This window comes from Talpa occidentalis, unplaced genomic scaffold, assembly GCF_014898055.3.
Source record: "Talpa occidentalis isolate TD23 unplaced genomic scaffold, MPIMG_talOcc4v2.1, whole genome shotgun sequence".
In the NCBI taxonomy this organism is placed as follows: domain Eukaryota; kingdom Metazoa; phylum Chordata; class Mammalia; order Eulipotyphla; family Talpidae; genus Talpa; species Talpa occidentalis.
The window spans coordinates 129,894,668-129,915,607 of record NW_026555331.1 but is presented as its reverse complement, the minus strand read 5'-3'; the positions used below and the strand labels follow the sequence as shown (position 1 = coordinate 129,915,607).

The 20,940-nt window shown below is 36.1% G+C and overlaps 1 protein-coding gene across 8 annotated transcripts in view; it reads right to left on the bottom strand.

Annotated features, from left to right (window-relative positions):
- Window positions 1–20,940, bottom strand: part of ST7 (suppression of tumorigenicity 7) — a 222,700-nt gene that overhangs the window by 162,878 nt on the left and 38,882 nt on the right. The window contains exon 1 of one of the 8 annotated variants that reach the window (XM_037512103.2): window positions 11,329–12,045. The exons of 6 other annotated variants lie outside the window; for them this stretch is intronic. In XM_037512103.2, the coding sequence (XP_037368000.1) occupies window positions 11,329–11,350 (22 nt within the window). In that variant the 5' untranslated portion in view covers window positions 11,351–12,045. Of the gene's footprint in view, window positions 1–11,328; window positions 12,046–20,940 lie in introns of those variants that run through there. One more of the 8 variants, XM_054692587.1, reaches the window with a different exon arrangement.

Sequence of the window (20,940 nt, the reverse complement as noted above, 5' to 3'; positions counted from 1 at the left end):
TGAAAACATCACTGCATTCAATTATCTTGATTCTGGTGAAGAAAAAAAAAAACCCAACTGCAGGAGGTGATGATCAGAGGCAGGATAAACCGTTTTGGCTAAATATTCTACCATAAACTTATCTGTTTTCCACTTCATTCCAATCCATTATATCTGCATGCCTTGCTCAGTTTAAATGGCACCATAAAATCTTTTTCTTTTCAGCTTGAAATTGGCTCTCCTCGGGAAGCTTTTGTGGTAGGACTGTATATTAAGGGTATAACATAAAAATGCAATGCTGTGTGTTTTCATACAAAATACAAGGTCACATGACCTGGCTCCCAAATGCCAAATTCTTCTAATCACCAGCATAAAATACCAATGTTTCAGGGAAAGGCTGCCTCACAAAGCATGGCACAGGCGATTGTCCTGGCTGCCCCTGAGGCGCCCATGGCAGATGGTCAGGGCAGAGCTGCTCTCTCTGCTCGTATTGCCAGTGTTCCTAGAGCCAGAATGCTAGGTCCAACCAACGGCTTTTAAATATGTTAGACAGAAGAGCAAACTTACTATGAAGCAATCTGATGGATTTTGTAAGAGTATAAAGGGCCTTTCGGCTGTAGTACTAAACAATGAAATGTTAAAAAAAAAAAAGTACAAAATGGGAAGTCAAACTCAAGAGTGTACGAATGTGATATGTGTTTGCCCCCGGAAAAGACCTAATTGCCACCTAAATGCTCCTGTTCCCACTTCCTTTCTCTGTTCTGTAGCATTCTCTGGAACGGCAGCTTAAATGATCACTTCTCCTTTTCACAGTAGCTGGGAAGGAAACTAAGAATACAAAACCTGGCACAGGTTGTGCTTCGTCTTATATCTACTATCAATTTTCAAACGCAAAAAAATAAATTAGACATACTGAATAAAAGTTGAATTTACAGATGAATTATTTACTTTTTAAAGATGTCTAACCCCACCAAAAACACACTAAAAATAGAAAACGTTGCTTTCATTCATTTGAAGTATTCTACTGACAAAAGAAATCAATGCACAATTTCAGGAAACAAAGGCAAGGCATATGCTGCATCCCTGAATTATTGTTCCATTCTGACCCCACACACAGCTGCTGTTATGTAGACTCCAACTTCCTTAGCAAGGGCCTAGAAACGATCAATTTAATATTAAAAACAAACAGATTATAATCAGGTGTGCAGCTGATGAAGACCAAAGGTCCTAGAGACCTGGGTATTATATATCTTAAAAAAAAAAAAAAAAAACACTCTGAATCCTCTGTATGGAATCAAATTTAAGCACATAATGTCTTCACTCAGGAAAAGCTTGAAGGGAAATAGGCATGCTGCAACACCATAGTAAATGTCTTTCACACTATGCACAAATGCTAGAAAGAACAGCAAAGCTGCTATGTGTTTCCACTTACATAGCCAAATATATCTGCTATATACTAGTATAAACTCTTCAAAAAAAAGGTAAACTCATCAGTTTTTAATATTCCCTTATTATTCCTCATTAAATAGTGACAATTCTTTTCATCTCACTTAATAATTGAGAAGGATTTATCAAAATCCTTGGAGGAGAAAAATGTCACTTAATCCATTTAAACAATACAAAACATGCTACAGCATCTATACCAAAGTAGAAAAAATCTTTTAAAAAGAGTCACAGATATACAAGACTTGAAGAAAATTTAACAAACGAGTACAAACATATACCAGATAAATTAGGGGATGATTATTTGTATTTAAAAGATTCTCCTTGAGGGTCCTCCCTGGTGGTACAAGGGTTAAGACACTGCCTGTGAAGCTGTCCGCACTCTATGCAGCACAAGTTTGATCCCTGGCAGGCCAGGGAGCAACCCACATGGCTCAGCAGACCTCTCCTGACTCACCCACTGCTCCCCTCAGCAGTGTACTTTGGTAGATCTGCCTGTTCTGTTCCCCGCTCTGCCTCTGGTGAATCCTCTCACCTCCCCCCAACACCTCTGGCCTGTACCCCAGCTCTTGTATGCATAATAAATAAATCTTTAGGAAAAATAAAATAAAAGATTCTCCTTAGATATCAAGTTAGAGATAGATTAAATACAGTACCACTACAAAGATATGAATCCATTCACTTATTCCATAATAAAGAAAAGGACAGTGACATTATTAGTTTTACTTTAATAAGCAAGATACTCTCAGAGATGAGATCAACTAAATGTAGATACTAGGTGAAGTAAGCATAAAACCCAGAACCCTGAATAATCTGTCCGTCCACAACTTTCCCACACATGATGGACTCTCACATAGAAAACCATTAAATGAACAAATTACTTTTTTTTTAATTATTTATTTATTTATTTATTTATTTATTTATTTATTTTTGTGGGACCCTCGCCGGCGGCTGGGGAACAAATCGGTGCTGCAGAGGCTGCAGGCAGCCTCGCAGCCCAGTGCACAACCGCTGAGCCATCAGGGGAGACCCGAACAAATTACTTTTTTTTTTTAAAGATTTATTTATTTATTTATACAAGCACTGGGTACAGTCAGAAGCACGGGAGGGTGAGAGAATTCACCAGAGCCAGAGCAGAGAGCAGAGCAGGCAGACTGACGAAGTACACTGCTGAGGGCAGCAGTGGGCGTCAGGAGAGGTCTGAGCACCATGTGAGACCCTCGCCCAGCGGCCGGGGATCGAACTAGTGCTGCAGAGGCTGTGGGCAGCTTCGCAACCCTGCGCTCAACCGCTGCGCCACAAATTACTTTTAATACATAGTAGGCATTAAGATGAGTAAATCCAAGCCCTAGGGAAAATGCCGTGCAATTGGAAGAAAAATAAGGCAATAACATATAAGACTCTGATATAATTATACCTAAAAGTAACAGGTAACATTCATAATTCATTGAATGTATTCATCCTCACAGCTTTTAAAAGACCACATTAGTTAACTGGGGATTGTTACAGGATTATTTTATAAGCCACCTAAAACAAGGGCAGAGGAATTGACGTTAGTTGCTTTAGTATTAAGATGTTTATAGATTTGTACTTATAATGCATCCATAATATGCTATTTCAGATCAACTCAGTCCCTATCATATCTAGCTTTATGAAATCTGAAAGTTTTGGAAATTGTCACAATAAATAATTTGAAAAAATTTATTTTTAAAAGTTTTATTTTATTTATCTATCTATCTATTTATTTATTTACGCATACAAGAACTGCGGTATAGTACAGAGATGCAGGGGGTGGGAGGGTGAGATGATTCACCAGAGACAGAGTGGGAGCAGAACAGGCAGATGTACTGAAATACACTGCTGAAGGGAGCAGCGGGTGAGACAGGAGAGGTCTGCTGCACCATGTGGGTTAGCTCCCTGGCCAGAGATCGAGCTCATGCTGCAGTGGCTATCAATAGCTTGATAGCACTGATATTTAATCCCTGCACCACCAGGGAGGCCCAGAAAAAAATTCTTTAAAAAACTAAAATCATTCAAGCTCAATTGAATTTTCAAATACGACAAATGCCGTCCGAATTCTTTATTTTGAAGGCGAGGTTAGCTTCAGTGATTACCTTAAAATTATAAAGAAAATAGAATTATCATAGTCTTAAAGGATTAACTCAACTATAACTATAAAAGAAGTTTTTATATTTGGAAAAGGATTGCCCTTCTTTTGAAGCAAAGTAAAACCCATGAACAAAAGCCTCCTTACCACCAGGTTTTTTACAAATCATTGACTAATGATTAAATGGTTGGGAAAAAAACAAGAATATCAGCTTCAATAAATGAAAATTATGTGAAATTCATATCTCTATATCTATAAATAAAATTTTATTGGAATACAGTCATACTCATTTTTACAACAAAACAGAGTTGAATAGTTGCAAAAAGATGTATTATCCACAAGTTGAAAATATTTACCATCTGGCCCTTTACCGAAAAGTTTGCAAACTCCTGAGTTAGAGAAACTCAGCAGCATCTCTGGGGAATCAGCTTTATGGAATGGAATATGGAACTACTTGTTACAAGCTGTATTTTCCAAGATGACCACTACAGTATTTTCCATCCTACTTGCTCTTCTGCAATGTGACCTTAACACTTCCTCACCAAGAGGAATCTAATTCCCTTCCCTTTGAATCTGGGTTTGTTTTAGTGACCTCCTTATTTAATACCATATGGTGGAAGTGCTCTCTCAGATTTCCAAGACTAGGTCCTAAGAAACCTTACAGCTTCCTCCTAGGTTTCTGAGGACTTAGAATAATGGGATGCTTCTTCTCACAGATTCTCTTCCCATGCTATGAGAAGCTTCTGCCTCATGATGAAGACAAGCATAGGCATCCCTTCCTACAACCCCAGTTAAACTCCAGGAAATAGTCAGCATTAACTGACATCCATGTGGGAGAGCTGTCCTGGACTGCCAGCTCATATGCACCTTTAGAGGACTGCAACCCCAACACACATCTGACTGCAACCACAATTAAAGACACTACTTGAGAACCAGCAAGGGACCCAGTTAATCCATAGAACTGTAAAGTATAATAATAAAAGCTTATTTTATGTCACTATGTTTTGGGGGTGCTTTGTTATATAGCAATAGATAACTGAAACACTATTATACAAAAACAAATCCAGGAAAGTTGACTCAGAAGTCTGGAATTTCTCATTTGAAACTTTCCTAACAAATCTGACTTAGTAAAAAAAGTTCATATGCCTCTTGTGCTTGCTCCACAGGGTGAAAATTAAGAGTTGTTTGCTGACATTTGCTAGTTATGTGTGAGAAACTCCTCAGCCTAAAAAAATTAATTCTCAGTATTAATTTTCTGTAAAGCCCACACATCATATTTTTAACGATACTACCTTAAGTCGCAGCAAATTGAAATATTAAAGAATGAGTCCTTAGTAAATATTAGGTACCCTGGGCTACAATCTGGGGATGTATTTTCAGTGGATATGAATTTCACCCAAAAGAAATCAGTATGGCTTCAAATAATTAGCTCACTGACATTACTGAGAACCACAATGCAATGTGACACGGAACCTTGTGTTTATTTTATATCTTAAGGGATATTACTGGAACACTTAAGACTCCTAATTTTGTTCTTAATTCAGTAATTGTTTATCAATTTATTTAAATATTTATGTGATTATTATCCACACTAATGTCAAAAACACTTGCATGGATGAAGTGTTTTAAGTGGACATTCCAAGCTTTAAGTGGCTTAAGGTCAATCCTACAAGAGTTCGATGACCAATCAGTGATCGTCAACTGCCACAGAAGTGGTGACTAGTATTGAGAAATATGTTGTTATTTGTCAACTTTGACCCATTTTATTCAGTATCAGACAGTTTACTCCCTTCCAAACTCCTACTGGATCATAGATCCCCATGATGGAACTTCCACCCAATCTGAAGAAGTGACATGTCCCTTTCTTCAGCCAATCTCCCCTACTGCTGAAGTCTACCTTCCCCAGATGACTCTTGAAAAGCCCCGCTCTGGTGCAGATGTTTTGGCCAAAAAATGGCAAATTCCTTTAACACCAATATTTCATTGGATAAAACACATTCTGGGGCAGAAGCGCTCAGATTGCCAAACTATGGTAGAACATATTAGAGACACGATTTGAATCCAGGCAATGGAGCTATGAACCTCTGCCCTTAATCACTGTGTCTGGCATGTAGTTGCTCTATTTCCACATGTTTTTAACTGTATCTCCCTCTTTCACTCATAATCATCTGAATCCATTATTAATACAAAATCTCTAAAGAGAAAATATTACAATTTATTATTTTAGCACAGCAAATATGACTGTCTTACCAGACTTTTAAATAAGTCAAAACTTGCATGTTTTCTAATTAAAAACACATAAATAAGCGTGTTAGTGAATCCTTTATATTTACTAGGAAAACACATGAGACATCTGAACTCTCTGAAAAACAATTTAAAAAATGGCCATGATTTATATTCTTGCGTCCCATACGGTTGCATATATTTTATGCAATGCCATTATTAATGTTAAAAAATACATACTATCAGTGTCTTTTCTGACTCAGAATCTATAACCACAATGAATCCTATTCACATCCTGTATAACTCCATGGGGATTCTATGGGGGAAAGTTTCCATATATGGTAATATTTCCCCATAGACTCCCCACAGTTTATACAGGATATGAATCTAGTACATTGTGACAATGAAAACAACAGATCACTGAAAACTCATGTGTAATTTCTGCTGAACAAAGTACACACTAACAATTATGGAAACCTACACTCAAGTGAAAATAAGTAATTTGAGAATTTAAAAATAACCACTAGGTATTTTTGTTCCATCGCTGCATACATATATAAATACCCAGAAGAAGAAAAAAATGTTTCCTATCTTATGTAGTTTAAAATATTCTCTTGACACTAAAAATCACCATGTCAACCATTAACAGATAAGAAACCCAAGAGGAAATTTGACATCAGAAGTTACACTTCAGAAATGAAAAAAAGATAATACAGTAACACAAGTCAAAAATGTTGCATGATCTTTAGCTTCCCAGGCTCCTGTATATCCCCCATGTCTCAATGTAAAATTCTATGATCTATAATTATTTTCCATATTTGTGATTTATAGTGTTCTACTTATCTAAAACCAAGCAATAATACTTTTTTTGCATTCAGTGCTCTGAGTACAGACTTAGAGATAAGTTTTCAAATGTATACTAAATATTTATGTTTTCTTTAAGATGAGAACATCTAAAAGTTACAACTAAATACTAACAGCAAGATTAAAGTCGTAGGAAAGTAAAATGATTGTGTTCTTAAATTACCTGGTTTCATATGACAAAAACTAGCAAGAAGGGAAAACAAAATATAATACAAAAATGTGAAACATACTAAGCAAAAACAGCAGTTTCTAATATAATTATTTAGTAACAACTAGGCCTTATATTAAAAACAGTCCATTTGTGATAATAATTTTTTTCATAGAAATAATTTTATAGTTTATTACTTATTTTAATAATAAATTTTATTTTTATATTCCCCATACAATTTCAACCCCCCCCCATTTTGACCCCAATCCCTCCCCTCCCTCCACCCACCCCCCAAAAGTGTCTCTGGTTCATAGATTTTTGTTGATTTTGATTTTCACTTTCTTATAGTTATTCATTTTCCTGGTCCCTTATTTAAGTTTTTTAGATTCCTGCTATGAGTGAGACCATCCGGTATTTTTCTTTTTCTTTCTGGCTTATTTCGTGATAATAATTTTTAAGTGACCGTAGTTATTATTAATATCTGATTCACAGGAGTTATACCAACACAACAGACAAAATTTAATCTCATGTGTGAGTGATTGTCAAGAATGGCCCTGGAATGCGTATTTTTAAAAAGTGGCTTTTTTTTTACTCTACCATAAGATGTCTGTTTAATTATATAGTTTTTCAGTGACCTAATATTGCTAGAGTATACTCATGTGACTATCTCCCTTGCAATGGTCCAAAATTTGAAGTAATATGCTGTTCTTGGAAACATGGTACCACACTATATGAATTGAGAAGCTGTCAGTTTTAACAATGTATTTATTAGTAATAAATATAAAAGATAACACCTGAACTTTTGATGCAAGTCAAAGGCAAACCATACAGGGCATCATGTATATCCCAAAATCTTTTCCAGGTCTGGCTACCTATCCAAGGTGATATGGGCATCCAAAAAATGGCAGGGAAGATTTACCAGGTCTAAAGAGAACTGATACCCTAATACTCATACTCACCATTTCTCCACAACCACTAAGCTCACTACCACCACCCCCTTTGTTGACATTTTAGTGACTTCTTTTTCTCTTTAAAAGATGGACGAGCTGTTCTTTCTAATTTACTACAGCTATATCAAAATGAGGAGAGGGGATTAAATCACACTATTGCCCAAGGGGCATGCTGTTTCTTAAAAAGGTAATATGCTGTTCTCTTCATTGGACTAATAAGGCAGGTGCTGTGGAAGACATTAATTTGCTAGACCAAGGCACAATTCCCACCACAACACATCGTAAATGGTACCCCAGAGGACTGAAAAGGTTAAACATGGGAGGGGAGAAAGGAGGAAAACTGAGCCAAATAAATGCTAATTGAATAAATGTTCATTGTATTGGAAGTCTTTACTCTTTGGAGAATAACTGCCTTTATCAGGAAGGATGTAACCAATGACAGCAGAGCAAAATCCATGTGCCTTACTCCACAAAAGATGATTTTTTTTTCCTCTCCATAAAATTTTAAGGGGAAATTAAGTTTTTTAAACTAATGAAGTCAAAATCATTGATTTTAGAAAATACAAGCCATCATTAAATCAAATTAAGAGCTATAATAATGACTACTCCCCTCAACAAAAGTTCATTGACAGTACTTTCTTCTAAAGTCTAAATTATTCTAAACACAGAAACTAAAATTGCATTTCCTCAAAGCTGATAAAGAGCAGATATACTAACAACTCCCATTTTTAGACATGGGAAATTTCAGTAAAGGAAAAGCTCAGTGAAACACATCAAGATGGTAACAGAGTTACAGAAACTACACTTCCTGCACTGTAATGATTAATCTACACCTAATGTGGAGCACTTCCATTTCAAAGTGAAGCAAAAGCAGACTGTAGTCAGTCTACTCAACTGCAAGAGATTCAGATCCACTAAGTCAGAAAAAATGAGACTGACACTTGGAGATATTCACTAAAACAATGTCAGATGGCAGAGCATCTATTAGTTCTAATGGCATTAATATTTAAGCTTTTAATTTTGATGAACAAAGATCTATTCTTTCAAATAAATTTTTTTGTCAATTTTAAGACTGAGGGGTGGGAGTGAGGGTTGCAAAGAGTAAGGGGTTTAGTATTTAAATCAAGCAATTCTATTCAAATGAGATAGAATAATTTACAAAGTGATACCCAGGTTACTGCAAATTCCTGATCTAAAAGGTCTGAAACATAAAGTTAATTTAATCAATCCAGTATTTGAAAATGAAGATACTGACATTTCTTTCTCTCATAGGCAAAGGACAAAAGAGAAAACTTTTAAAAAGCCATTTACATGTAATTCTAGGGGCAACAGAAGTCAGAACAGTGATTGATTACCTCTGGGTGAGAAAAAGAAGTAATATTAGCTGTGAAAGTTCATCACAAAGTAACTATCTGGAGTAAATGAAATGTTCTGTATTTTAATCCGAGTAGTGGTTTCAAGGGTGTAAACATGGTCAAAAATTCTCTGAAATGAGCACATTAACATATGCATTTTGACGTATGTACCTCAATTTAAAAATTGTCCAATACAAGTACACTACTACAACCAGAAATCAAGGATAAGAATCAAAAAATCAGAATATGTTGGGAAAAATCAAACTTCTCAGGATCTAGCAGTTAAATGAGTAATGACCCAAAAAATTTAGTTAAAATATCCTATGTTGTTTCAAATCAATTTCTGAACCAATTAAATATGACTATTTTTCTGCATATTATAAATATAGATCGTTTCAGCTAATAAAAAAAATAGCCTGCAAAACTTGGAATTAAAGGCCTAGGGACCTATGCCTCAACACAAAAAGAAAATATACTTGTCTGAACTCTCAATACAGATTTAAGGCATCTCCTTATCTAAAGAAGCAGCCCTTTCGCAATACCTAATGACCACTGACTAAGAATCTATCTATGATCTTCTTGTGACAAGTAAAAATAAAAAACAATTTAATACTCAGTAATGTAAAAACAATACCAAAAACCTGCGTGACAGTGTCCAGTCTTCCAAATGGTATTCTTTCTGTTCAGTAATCTGGTAACTATGGAAACTACAAGCAACCAACAGTTTCCAAATGCACCACATATTGCACGAGTAATATTATCAAAAGATTGGGTCTAATGGTCAGGAAAGGCTGTGTCTGTTTGGCAAACCTGATCAGAATTCTAGTCCAGGAACCCAAAAGATTCCCAACACTAGGTTCAACTTCCATTTCAGCTCAATAAAGTAGCAGGACTAATTCTCTTTCAGTAGATAAATATATTTCTATTCCTACCTAGGTTCTTACATAAACAAAATTCCATGGCTGAAATGAAACTGGAAAGTCTTTGCCACTTAATAATCTGTTTCTATTTCTTGCATGACAAGTCATTCCAAATGTACCACAAAGTGAAAAGTACTTTTAAATTATTAGAAAATTATATTATCATGTGCTAAATGGGACATTACATCTATTACTTACTCTATCTTGACCTTGGTAGAGCGACAGTTTCAGAAATGGGAAACTTCCATGAGAAACAAAAAAAAATGATCAATTCCTTAAAAAAAAGCCAATTGAGAAGCCAAAGAACTGCAGATTATTGGCTCTCTTGAAATACTACTATTCTGAACTAATCACCCATTGTGATATAGTCACACGAATCACCTGAGATCACAAAGGAAAGGTCGAATTATAAATTCATAAGTAATATGTTTCCTGAATTCCTGCCTTAATCCTCTTCCCCCTCAAATACAGTGTCTACCCTATTTTCAGTATTCTAGGCCAGCAGGTTTTGTCTCTTTAGAAATTCTTCACTGTCACCTTTACTTATAGATAATGACAAAATATTCTGCAGAACCTTTACAATTGCATTGACAAGTCACATTATTCTGCACCCAACATTAAATAATGCTCAAATTACTTAAAGTGATCATCATATTTTAAATGCCAATTTTAGCTGTCTACAACTGCTGTCCAGCCTAGCCCATTGTGCAGGGCCTGCTCTGCACCAAAGCAATTTCATTGTATAAGTTTTAAGGCAGATATGATGCTTCTTGGCTGTGACACTAACTAGCACATCAAAACCAAAGTCACTATGTGAAAAAAAAATCTAATTTCAAAAACAAAGCCTATTTCTCATTCATCTTTATGCAGAATGTCTACTCCTATGTTTTTGTAAAAATATGGAGGAAGAGGGTATAGTGATACCTTTCACTCCTGTTAGATTAAAAAATATGTAAGTTATTCTTTCCTTTCTAAGAAACATTATCATCTCGGATCATCCTAGTATCTATTTTAGGGTTTAGGACCATTATAGAACCTCTAACAATAGATCAGTGACGGACTTGATCCCATCAATTAACACATTCTCCGGAGTCTGCCTGGATTCCTGTCTTCCTCCCTCCCTCTTAGAGGCCTGATTTTGACCACACTGACATCCCTGCCTCAAGGATGAATAACCCAGTTAAGAGGGAGTCCCTCCTTTAGACCGATTCCTTTGTAACCAGAGCCAAAATAAAAGGCTGTTAATGACCTAAGGCAAATTGATATGAACTCCAAGCCAATGAAACCATGAGAGCAAGTGAATTTCTAAATAGCAAAGAAGTAGGATCCATTTACTTACATGAAGATTCAGTGCCAAACATGGCTGGCTCCAGAAGCTGCTTAAAAAATTATCAGAAAGAAAAAAAAGGAAGAAAATCAGGATGAGGGTGTTCGAATGAGTAAAGAGATGAGCCACTACACAGCAGGGGTCATGAAGACAGACAATGCAGTTCAGGCTGTGTCCAGCTGCCAGATTCTCTTCTTACAAGCTTCAGTGCTCTCCCGTGTGACTGAAAAGCAGTCTTCTCCAGCACCAAAAACCAAAGAGCTGCTTTTGAAAATCCAAAAGGGAAAGACCAGCCGACGTGGCTCTCCGGGGATGCAGTGAAACAGGACTAGGTAGCAGACGGAGCAGGACTGGGAGCAGCAGCAACAGCGGATACTGCAATCCCCAGCCCTGCTGTAGCAGTAAGACAATAGCAGGGCTTATGCATACACTGATGACGTCAGGGACACTGCACAGACAGACTGTGCTGCTTGAGCCAGAGGCTCCAGGGGCTTCAGGGGAACAGGCAATTCAAAGGGGAATTCCTTTGTCACAAAATGCACAAGACCAAGCCACTTTATCTATTCCTCCTCCTGATGATTTTCATCCTGTGATACCAAGCATTAAGAAACCCCAAAGAAATATAAATATTGGCTTTACAGCAAGTAACCACAAAAATGTCATGCAGAGCAGTGTACCTGGTTTTATGCAGCAAGTAGAGCTTTTCAAAGGAATTAAGAGTATCAGTAGTAAGAAAAATAAATCTATCTGTACAAATAACTTTCTTTTTTATAAATAACTTTTTTTTCACTAGCCTTATGACTTATTTATTAACAGATCAAGGGTTGTACACATAATCATAAATATGTGAAGTTGTGTCTACCACTCCACACACATTCTGGATATATAAATACACAGATGCAACAGTAAATAACAGAATAAGTGCTTAGAACATCTACTTGGTACACAGAGAGTCCTCAAATATTAGTGATAATATTATTAGTTATTTGGTAACTATTATTCAAAATGTAAAAACCACTACTCTAGGGATATATTTATATATATATATTTCTTCTATCTTACTCCTTTTGCCTTATTTTTCTTCATTTTGCCTAATGAGAATATCTGTCATGTTTCAGAGTAACTCATTTATTCGAAGGCTGTTGAGCATACTCCTATGTACAACTATGAGCACATTCCTATGATCAACAAACACATTTCTTTTTAATCTACCCACACAAAGAAGTACTTGAATATATTAATATTTTGTTTTTTGACTCATTTGAGAAATAAAAGTCTTCCTGCATTACCATATTTAGAAATCTAGTTTTCTTTAAAAAGCTAGGAATATACAGACTTTCGTTAAAATATCTATGTAACGCAAAGAAATCTTTTATCTCAATATTTTAAAAATACTAAAATGCACACGAGCATAATTCCATAATTTCACACTTTTTAAAATCATATAAAGTAGGAAGGAAAAGAGCTCAAGGATCCTCTCCATTCATCTAAAGTATACATCTTTTTTAATATTTTCTTATGTTTACAAAGATGTCTCTATAATAAAGGTGTTTTTTTTTAGATTTTTATTTATTTATTTATTTATTTATACAAGCACTGGCTACAGTCAGAAGCGCGGGAGGGTGAGAGAATTCACCAGAGCCAGAGCGGGGAGCAGAGCAGGCAGAAGGACCGAAGTACACTGCTGAGGGGAGCAGCGGGCGGCAGGAGAGGTCTGCGCGCCACGTGGGACCCTCCTCCAGTGGCCGGGGAGCAGCCGGGGATCGAACCAGCGCTGCAGAGGCTGCGGGCAGCTTCGCAACCCAGCGCTCAACCGCTGTGCCACCGGGGAGACCCTATAATAAAGATTTTAAACAACAAATTCTGACGTGACTGTGGAGCTGCACATTACCATCTAAAATTATCCTTAATAGTTTTCCAGTCAGTATGTATAGATCTATTTCATCCTTCCACAGTTATATAATAGTCTATTGTATGCATGTAGCGTAATTTACTCAAGGTCATTATTATGTTAACCTTACTGAAAATGCTGACCTGTCATGATGCAGCATAAGATAAAAATGCTCCATAAGTAAAAAACAAATATTTTGTTGTAAAAAAGAGTAATAATAACTAAAATTTACTTAATTTTTACTACATACCAGGTATTATTCCGGGAGCTTTACATATATTAATTTATTTAATCCTCATAACAACCCTATGAAGTAGATACCATTATTGTCCACATTTGATAAAGGATGAAATAATTGACTAAAATCACACAGGTAGTAAATAATAAACTGGGATTTATATTCATGTGGTCTTGGCTCCAAAGCACAAAGTATTCTTCCATAATGCCTCTTGGAAAATGAAGTTACAAAAAGCATATTTTAAGGATTTAAAATGAAAAGAAGGGCCTCGCTGGTGGCGTAAGGGGTTAAGTCTCAGCACTATGATGAAGCTATAGGCAGCCACTGCAACATGAGTTCAGTGCCCAGCCAGGGCGCTAACCCACATGGCACAGCAGAACTCTCCTGTCTCCTCTGCTGTTCTCCTCAGAAATGTATTTCAGTAGATCTGCCTGTTCTGCTCCCTACTCTGTCTTTGGTGAATCCTATCACCCCCAACACCTCTGGCTTATACCCCAGTTCTTGTATGCTATAAATAAATCTTTAAAATTAAAAATTAAAAACAAAAAATAGAAATCAATTAAAAATGTGGAGAAAAGTATCCTTAAAAGATAAAGGTCACTGGAGAAAACAGAAAACACTGTGATAAAGACTGTACGAATTAAGAAAAACGCATCCTATGCGCCTCCCCTGGTGGTGCAGGTGGTTGAGCACAGTGCTGTGAAGCTGTCCACAGCCTCTGCAACACCAGTTCAATCCCAGCTGGCCAGCGAGGGTCCCACATGGCGTAGCAGGCCTCTCCTGTCTTGCCTGCTGCTCCCCTCAGCAGTGTATTTCAGTCATTCTGCCTGTTCTGTTCCCCAATCTGTCTCTGGTGAATCCTCTCACCCTCCTGTGCATCTGGCCTGTACCCCGGTTCTTGTATAAATAAATAAATCTTTAAAAAGAAAAATGCATCCTCTCAAAATAATTCATCAAGTCAACAACCAGGGGAGAATATCAATAATGATATTGAGATATAAGTGCATGAAGTGAGAAAGGGCAATATACTTCATAGGGTTAAAACCATATTATCTGACATAGATCCATTTTAAATTGCATACCAGATGTTGCACAAGAACAGTCAAACAAAGGATGAATGGGTGTGGCCATCAGGAAGATAAGAGGAAAGGTAGCTTGAGAAAATAATCCCTGGATAGGAGATATTTTTCAACAAGGCCACAGAAAAAATGCAATAACTGCTTGCTGACTCATTTGGTGTAACTTGTTTTTTTAGCTCATACATGAAGATAGATAGATATCCTATATATGTATGTAAATGTACCTTTCTGATAGCCTATAGTTACTACTTAGTATAGACTCCTAAGAGTAAATTAAAGGTTATCATATCTCTTAAGAGGTCATCTGCTTTTTAGATAACCATAACAGGATCAGCATGCTAAAAAATTAGATCTCATTTGTCAGCAAAATCATACCCTTTGAATCCTATCTAGGTTTCTATAACCGCTAAGGTATCTGGGGAACTTTTAAACACTTCAGGAGATTTAATTCCATATTACTGAACAACCAATCTTTGACAAAAATTATCCCAAATATTTAGTTTACTCCAATTCCTTCCTCTAATCAAGGACATAAACTCAGAGAAAGAAAACAAATTTTAATGTGCTGCCTAAGGAAAAATTATTTCCTGGGAGCTTACTATTCTATATTCTGTATGTACAGCAAACAAACTGCCTCCTCTATGGAACTTACATTCTATGGGTGAGACAAATATGTAAAATATCAAGTGGTGAAATGTGTCATAAAGAAAGACATAGGGGGGCCTCCCTGGTGGCTCAAGGGTTAAGACACAACCTACGAAGCTATCTGCAGCCACTGCAGCATGGGTTCGATTCCTGGCCAGCCAGGGAGCAACTCACATGGCGCAGCAGACCGCTCCTGACTCACCTGTTGCTCCCTTAGCAGTGTACTTTGGTCAATCTGCCTGTTCTGTTCCCCACTCTGTCTCTGGTGAATCCTTTCACCCCCCCGCGCCTCTGGCCTATACCCCAGCTCTTGTATGCATAAATAAATCAATCTTTAAAAAAAAAAAAAGACATAGGGAGTTAGAATGAATGGGGTGAAGAGCAAGACTGTCAGATGATATGAAGCTTTTTAAAAAGATGACATTTCAACAGAGACCTAAAAAGAAATGAAGGGAAACCACATGGAGAAAAAGCATTCCAGAAAAATGTTGTTTTTTGTTTTTTTTTAAGATTTATTTATACAAGAATCGAGGTACAGGCCAGATGTACGGGAGAGTGAAAGGATTTGCCAGAGACAGAGTGGGGAACAGAACAGGCAAACTGATGAAATACACTGCTGAGGGGAGCAGCGGGCGCGACAGGACAGGTCTGCTGTGCCATGTGGGACCCTCGCCGGTCGGCTGGGATCGAACCTATGCTGCAGAGGCTGCAGACAGCTTCACAGCGCGGCGCTCAACCGCCTGCGCCACAAAGGGAGGCCCCCAGAAAAAAGTTTTTAAAAATAAATCTATTCTTGAATTATCAGTTAGCAGATTGATTGGAAGATATCCCCTTCAGTACTGTGATAATGTCATGGCTATAAAGATTGGCTGCACAAAATTGCTGAAAGAAAATGAATTCTTTTCTCATCTCCCATAGACTGAAACCATGAATTCAAAGTTTAATAAACTAAATATATTTGCAAATATGTGTTTATAAAAATCACCATGAGTTCTCTTCAAAGTTTAATAAACTAAATATAACTACATTTGCAAGTGTTTTTATAAAAATCACCATCGATGACAACATTTAAAATAGCTTCCTACCACATCAGAAAAGTAATTTAATTAATCTCTCTATTAATGTGGTAAAAACTTACACCACATATTCTCCATAGAGTATATACATAACTAATTTGGAAAGTGTTGTATCTGCAGTTTTTCTGAATCCATTTCCTTTGTTAACATTAAAGTTTTGGATTTTTGTGTATTCTTCTTGAAGCCTACTTATTAGCATGTTAAAGTTGCATATCTTTTAAAATACCATTTGAGTATTGCTTAGGAACAGAGAAGTATTTTAATGGCAATATGCAAACAAGAAAAATGAAACAATTATTCGGGTTCTTTGGCTTTAAAAGGCACAAATTTATAATTAAAAACATACTCATAGTAAAACTCCCCAGTAGAATTTTAGAAATTTAATTTCTTTGCATATAAAGCATGTTCCCTTCTTGCTTCAAATTAGTACCACACATATAGGAAGCAAGTACATTTTATTTCAGAGTCCTGAACAAAAATTCTGGTACACTAATCTTATGAGAAAAAGAAATCCAAAAGAGAGACAGATACATTGGTATACTTGCTTTAAAGAAATTCTAAAATGGGAAAATGCAGATTTATAGGAAAAGCATATTGGGGGCAATTACTTACTTTAAATGCTTTATCTTCCAAAAATATTCCCCAAAAAAGTTCTTTACTAAGTAAATCCTAAAAGTTGCATTTTTAATTATTCATTTTACCAAAATTTGATTTGTACATCATAAACAGCTTTCTTGCTAATTGCCTGTCCATCTATAGAATAAGAAGTATCATTTAGAGAATATGTAAGTAAAATTTAAATCTGACCACACACTGGAATTTTATCATTTTACTGGATTTCAAAAGTGGGTCTCTGTCTTGGGGTGGGGGGAATCTTCCAAATGCCTTTGTTCTTTAGTTTAAAGGAATCTGTCCGAAAACAGTGCCTCCATTACCCAAAAATCAAATTTAGCATGACATAATTTTGAATTACTTGCACAAATTTTGGGCAAACACTAATGTCCTTTCTTACTCCTCACCCCCTCACCTCCCAGTCTTACCTTTACCCCATCAGAACTAAGGGAATTGCCTACCTACTCATCAACATTGGTTAGTCTCATCAACCACCATGGTTAATCTAACCTTACCTTTATTCCTGAGCCTACACCAATTAACCATTCAGTAAAACTAGACACAGAAAAGAAGTTTATGCAGTTTAAGAAATAAGTAGTTATCTAACAAATATGTCGACATTCATATTCAGAAAATTCATAATTAAAAACTAATTTTCCAATTCCCTTCATTATGTCAATTCCATCCAAAAGATCCAGCCACACATAATCATGAAACCACCACCACAACACCAAAAGCATTTCACAGAAACTAGAAGCTCTCTGAAGACTGAGTATATTTGATCCTCCATGTGGCGTCATCTGAACACAGAGGTTTGTATTCCAAACATTTTAGTGCAGAGGGGGGACATGCGGATTCATTATGGATTATAGCTTAAGTCTATTCGATTATAACTCAAACTGAAACAGAAGAAATAACAAGGTATGTGTGAGAAATTCCCTTAAACGCTTATCCGAAATAAATCACAACTTGTATACAACATATTCATACATACTCAGGAATAAATTCATGCACAGCATTTTTAAAAGTACAAATACAGCCAAGATAATTTTGAAAATATAAGTTCAAAATAATGTAAGTAATTCCATATGACTAGAAAATATTTGAAGTTTAATTATACCTGTACAATCCATAATGAAGCAATAGGCAGGCAGCCAGTATTTTCCAAAGCACAACTCTATCGGATGCAAAATGAAACAGCTCCCTGGATGGGCAAACTGCTCTGGGGAAAGTCTTTGCCATGTGACATAAAGCACATGCACACTTCTGCTTATCTCTATTCAAGCCACAAAGGATGTGACTCTGCTCTCCTTCCCTTGTCCTTTTAAAGTCATCCTTAGAAAAGTCTCTTTTAGAAAACAACCATTATTTTTTTCCACTTAATTCCTGTATTATTAGTTTAAAATTAGGGAAGACATTAATTCACTTCTTTCTCTAAGTGAAAAGAGTACACAAGATATCTGTACTTTGTAAAATGCTCAATATTATAAACCCACATAATCTGGAAGAAGACCACATCCAAATTTTTAGGAAAAGTATAACTTCATCACCATGTTCGTCCATTCGAAACATGTACATCTGATAGAACTGAAATGCATTGATTAATTTGTAATCAAACCTAATTAAGGTAATAAAAAGAACATTCTTTTGAAGCATATCTAAAACCTTCAACTCATTTGTCTGAGCTTTGCAACAGGCATCAGATAAAAGGACATATGGTCATTCCTGAGACAGACTCTAAGTGATGTAAAGTCACACTGCCACAAACTATAAGCTATCTTTTCCTTCACTGCCAATGGTATTGCTCTTGAGTGTGTCCTTGCTAAACTTTAAATAAACTTTAACAACAGCTACTTCTTCTTGATGCAATTCTTTACCTTGCTCAGAGACAAGATATAAATACATTTAAAAATTTTTAATCAGCTTTCTTTTTTTTTAAGCAGTTACTTTGAAGAAGATAAAATACTAATTATTTAAAGTGACTTTGTTGGAATGGTAGCATTTTTTGTTTGCTTTTATGTTGCTATTTCCATTTCCACTAAATAAATTCCTTCATAAGATAATTACAAAGCTGACAATATAAAACATGGTTTCTAATTTTTAATACAATATCAAAAATGTGTATAGTACAGAAATCGAAAAATTCGTAGCTCAATATCATGTAACAGATATCTCTGATAATTTTATAAAATAAATGAGAAAGTCATTCAGTCAATACTTCATTGCCATCAGCAGATCCCATTATACCTCTAGTAGGCTAACAGTCAGAAGCTGTTAATATGCATCAACCTCATCTGTCACAGTTGCTAAGCAGTGTTGTCTCATTTCCTGGGCCTTAATTCTCTTTATCTTGGCCTAAGGTACAGATTGGGGAACTTTTCATGAGCTATAAAAATTTGATATATTTCTTCCTGGTAATTAAGCACAAAATACCTAATAATAACTGTCTTGATTTCCACACGACTTTAAAGAGTATGGAAACATTGAGAGCCATCATCAGATGTCACACACAATGACATTTTATGCCTTTCACAGTTTAGTACTGTTAGCATGGATTTTTTAAGTTCTCATCTAATGGTTTCTAAAGCATTTATTTAAGAGCAATTATTTAAGAGCATTTGTATCCTTTATATTTTATGGTTATTGTTTCAGTCACATTTTTCTTTAAGTGCATTTCATTAACAAAATGAGGACATAATGAAAAATATGAATTAAAAGTATAAGGTGGGCAGATAAAATATAAAACCTTCAATCTAGAGCTAAGTGATTTGCCACACCTGAGAAATCCAGTAGAGTGATTAAAAGCCAGGTTTGGAGTCAGAAAGTTCAAGTCACACTTCAGCCATTGATTAGCTGGAATATCTTAAGAGTAAATCTTAAGTAAATCTTTTAAATCTCCCTGAGCCTGTTTGTTCATACAATAATTGACAAAAAGGCCAAGATCAATGATTGGGACAGGATAATAGCTAGTATGTAAATAGCATTTCATGTATACTAGGCATTGTTCTAACTCATATACTAATTTATTTTACTCTAACAACCTTATGAGGTATTACTCTTGCTTTACAGATGAGGAAAATAGGTAGAGTGGGTAAATACCTAAGGTCACACACTATACATAGCAGAGCAGTGTATACACAGTATTCAACCCAAGTAGCCTTCCTCAGAGTTTTTGTGTTGGCTTTACCCAACACTGCCTTATGGAGGAGGTGATTAATAAATAGAAGCAAAACAAGTAAAATCATTTCAAAAAGTCAGGTTCATTCTTTCTATCAAAATCAACCTAGCAGTTTGCCAAATATTTCAGTTCAGAGTTTATAAAAATCCCTTTTATATTCTATATTCAATTCCAACATATGGAAAACTTAAGAGAGAAACAGAATGAAAGTGATACAAATCAAAGTCATTGTGATAGCTTAAAATGAGAGCTGTACAGGCAACTAAGCAGAAATAAGTATTGAAGGCAGAAAGCCCTAACCATAAAAGGATCTGTATTACCACTGCACTCCCAGTAGCCAGTAAGTCGCTCACTACTTTTCAGTTCTCCAAATGTTGGGGTAGATGATAAACTTGCCAAAGAGTTTGAGCAGGTTCCTCTGACAGGAACTTCAAAGCTCACTCAGAAGGAGAAATCTTCAACTAGATCACTTTACCTTCACCTCCCTTGTGTGGTGTGCCCAGATGCACCTCTATCCCTGGCAACAATCAGATCACAATCCTCCTCAAGTCACCAGATCAGAGGTTCTTCTGCAGTCATCTGTTTTAGCCCCTGGACCAGGGACAACTCTCCTAACTGCAACTTACTCAGTCATAGCCCTCACTTCAGATTCCTGCTGCGATTTAACCTTTCATGGTCCTGAAAGCAGTTATTGAATCAAAAGACATTGGATCTAACATCAACATTGCCACTCATTACCAACCTAGTCTGAGATAAGTCCTAGAGCCTCCAGAGGTATCTATAAGGGGATTGAACTGAATCATCCCTAAAAACCTACTCCAAAAATAATTTAAGATTTTGCTGTAAACCAAGTAAAATTCAAATAACCATCTGCAGTTAATTGCTATTCCTCTTCTAAACCACAC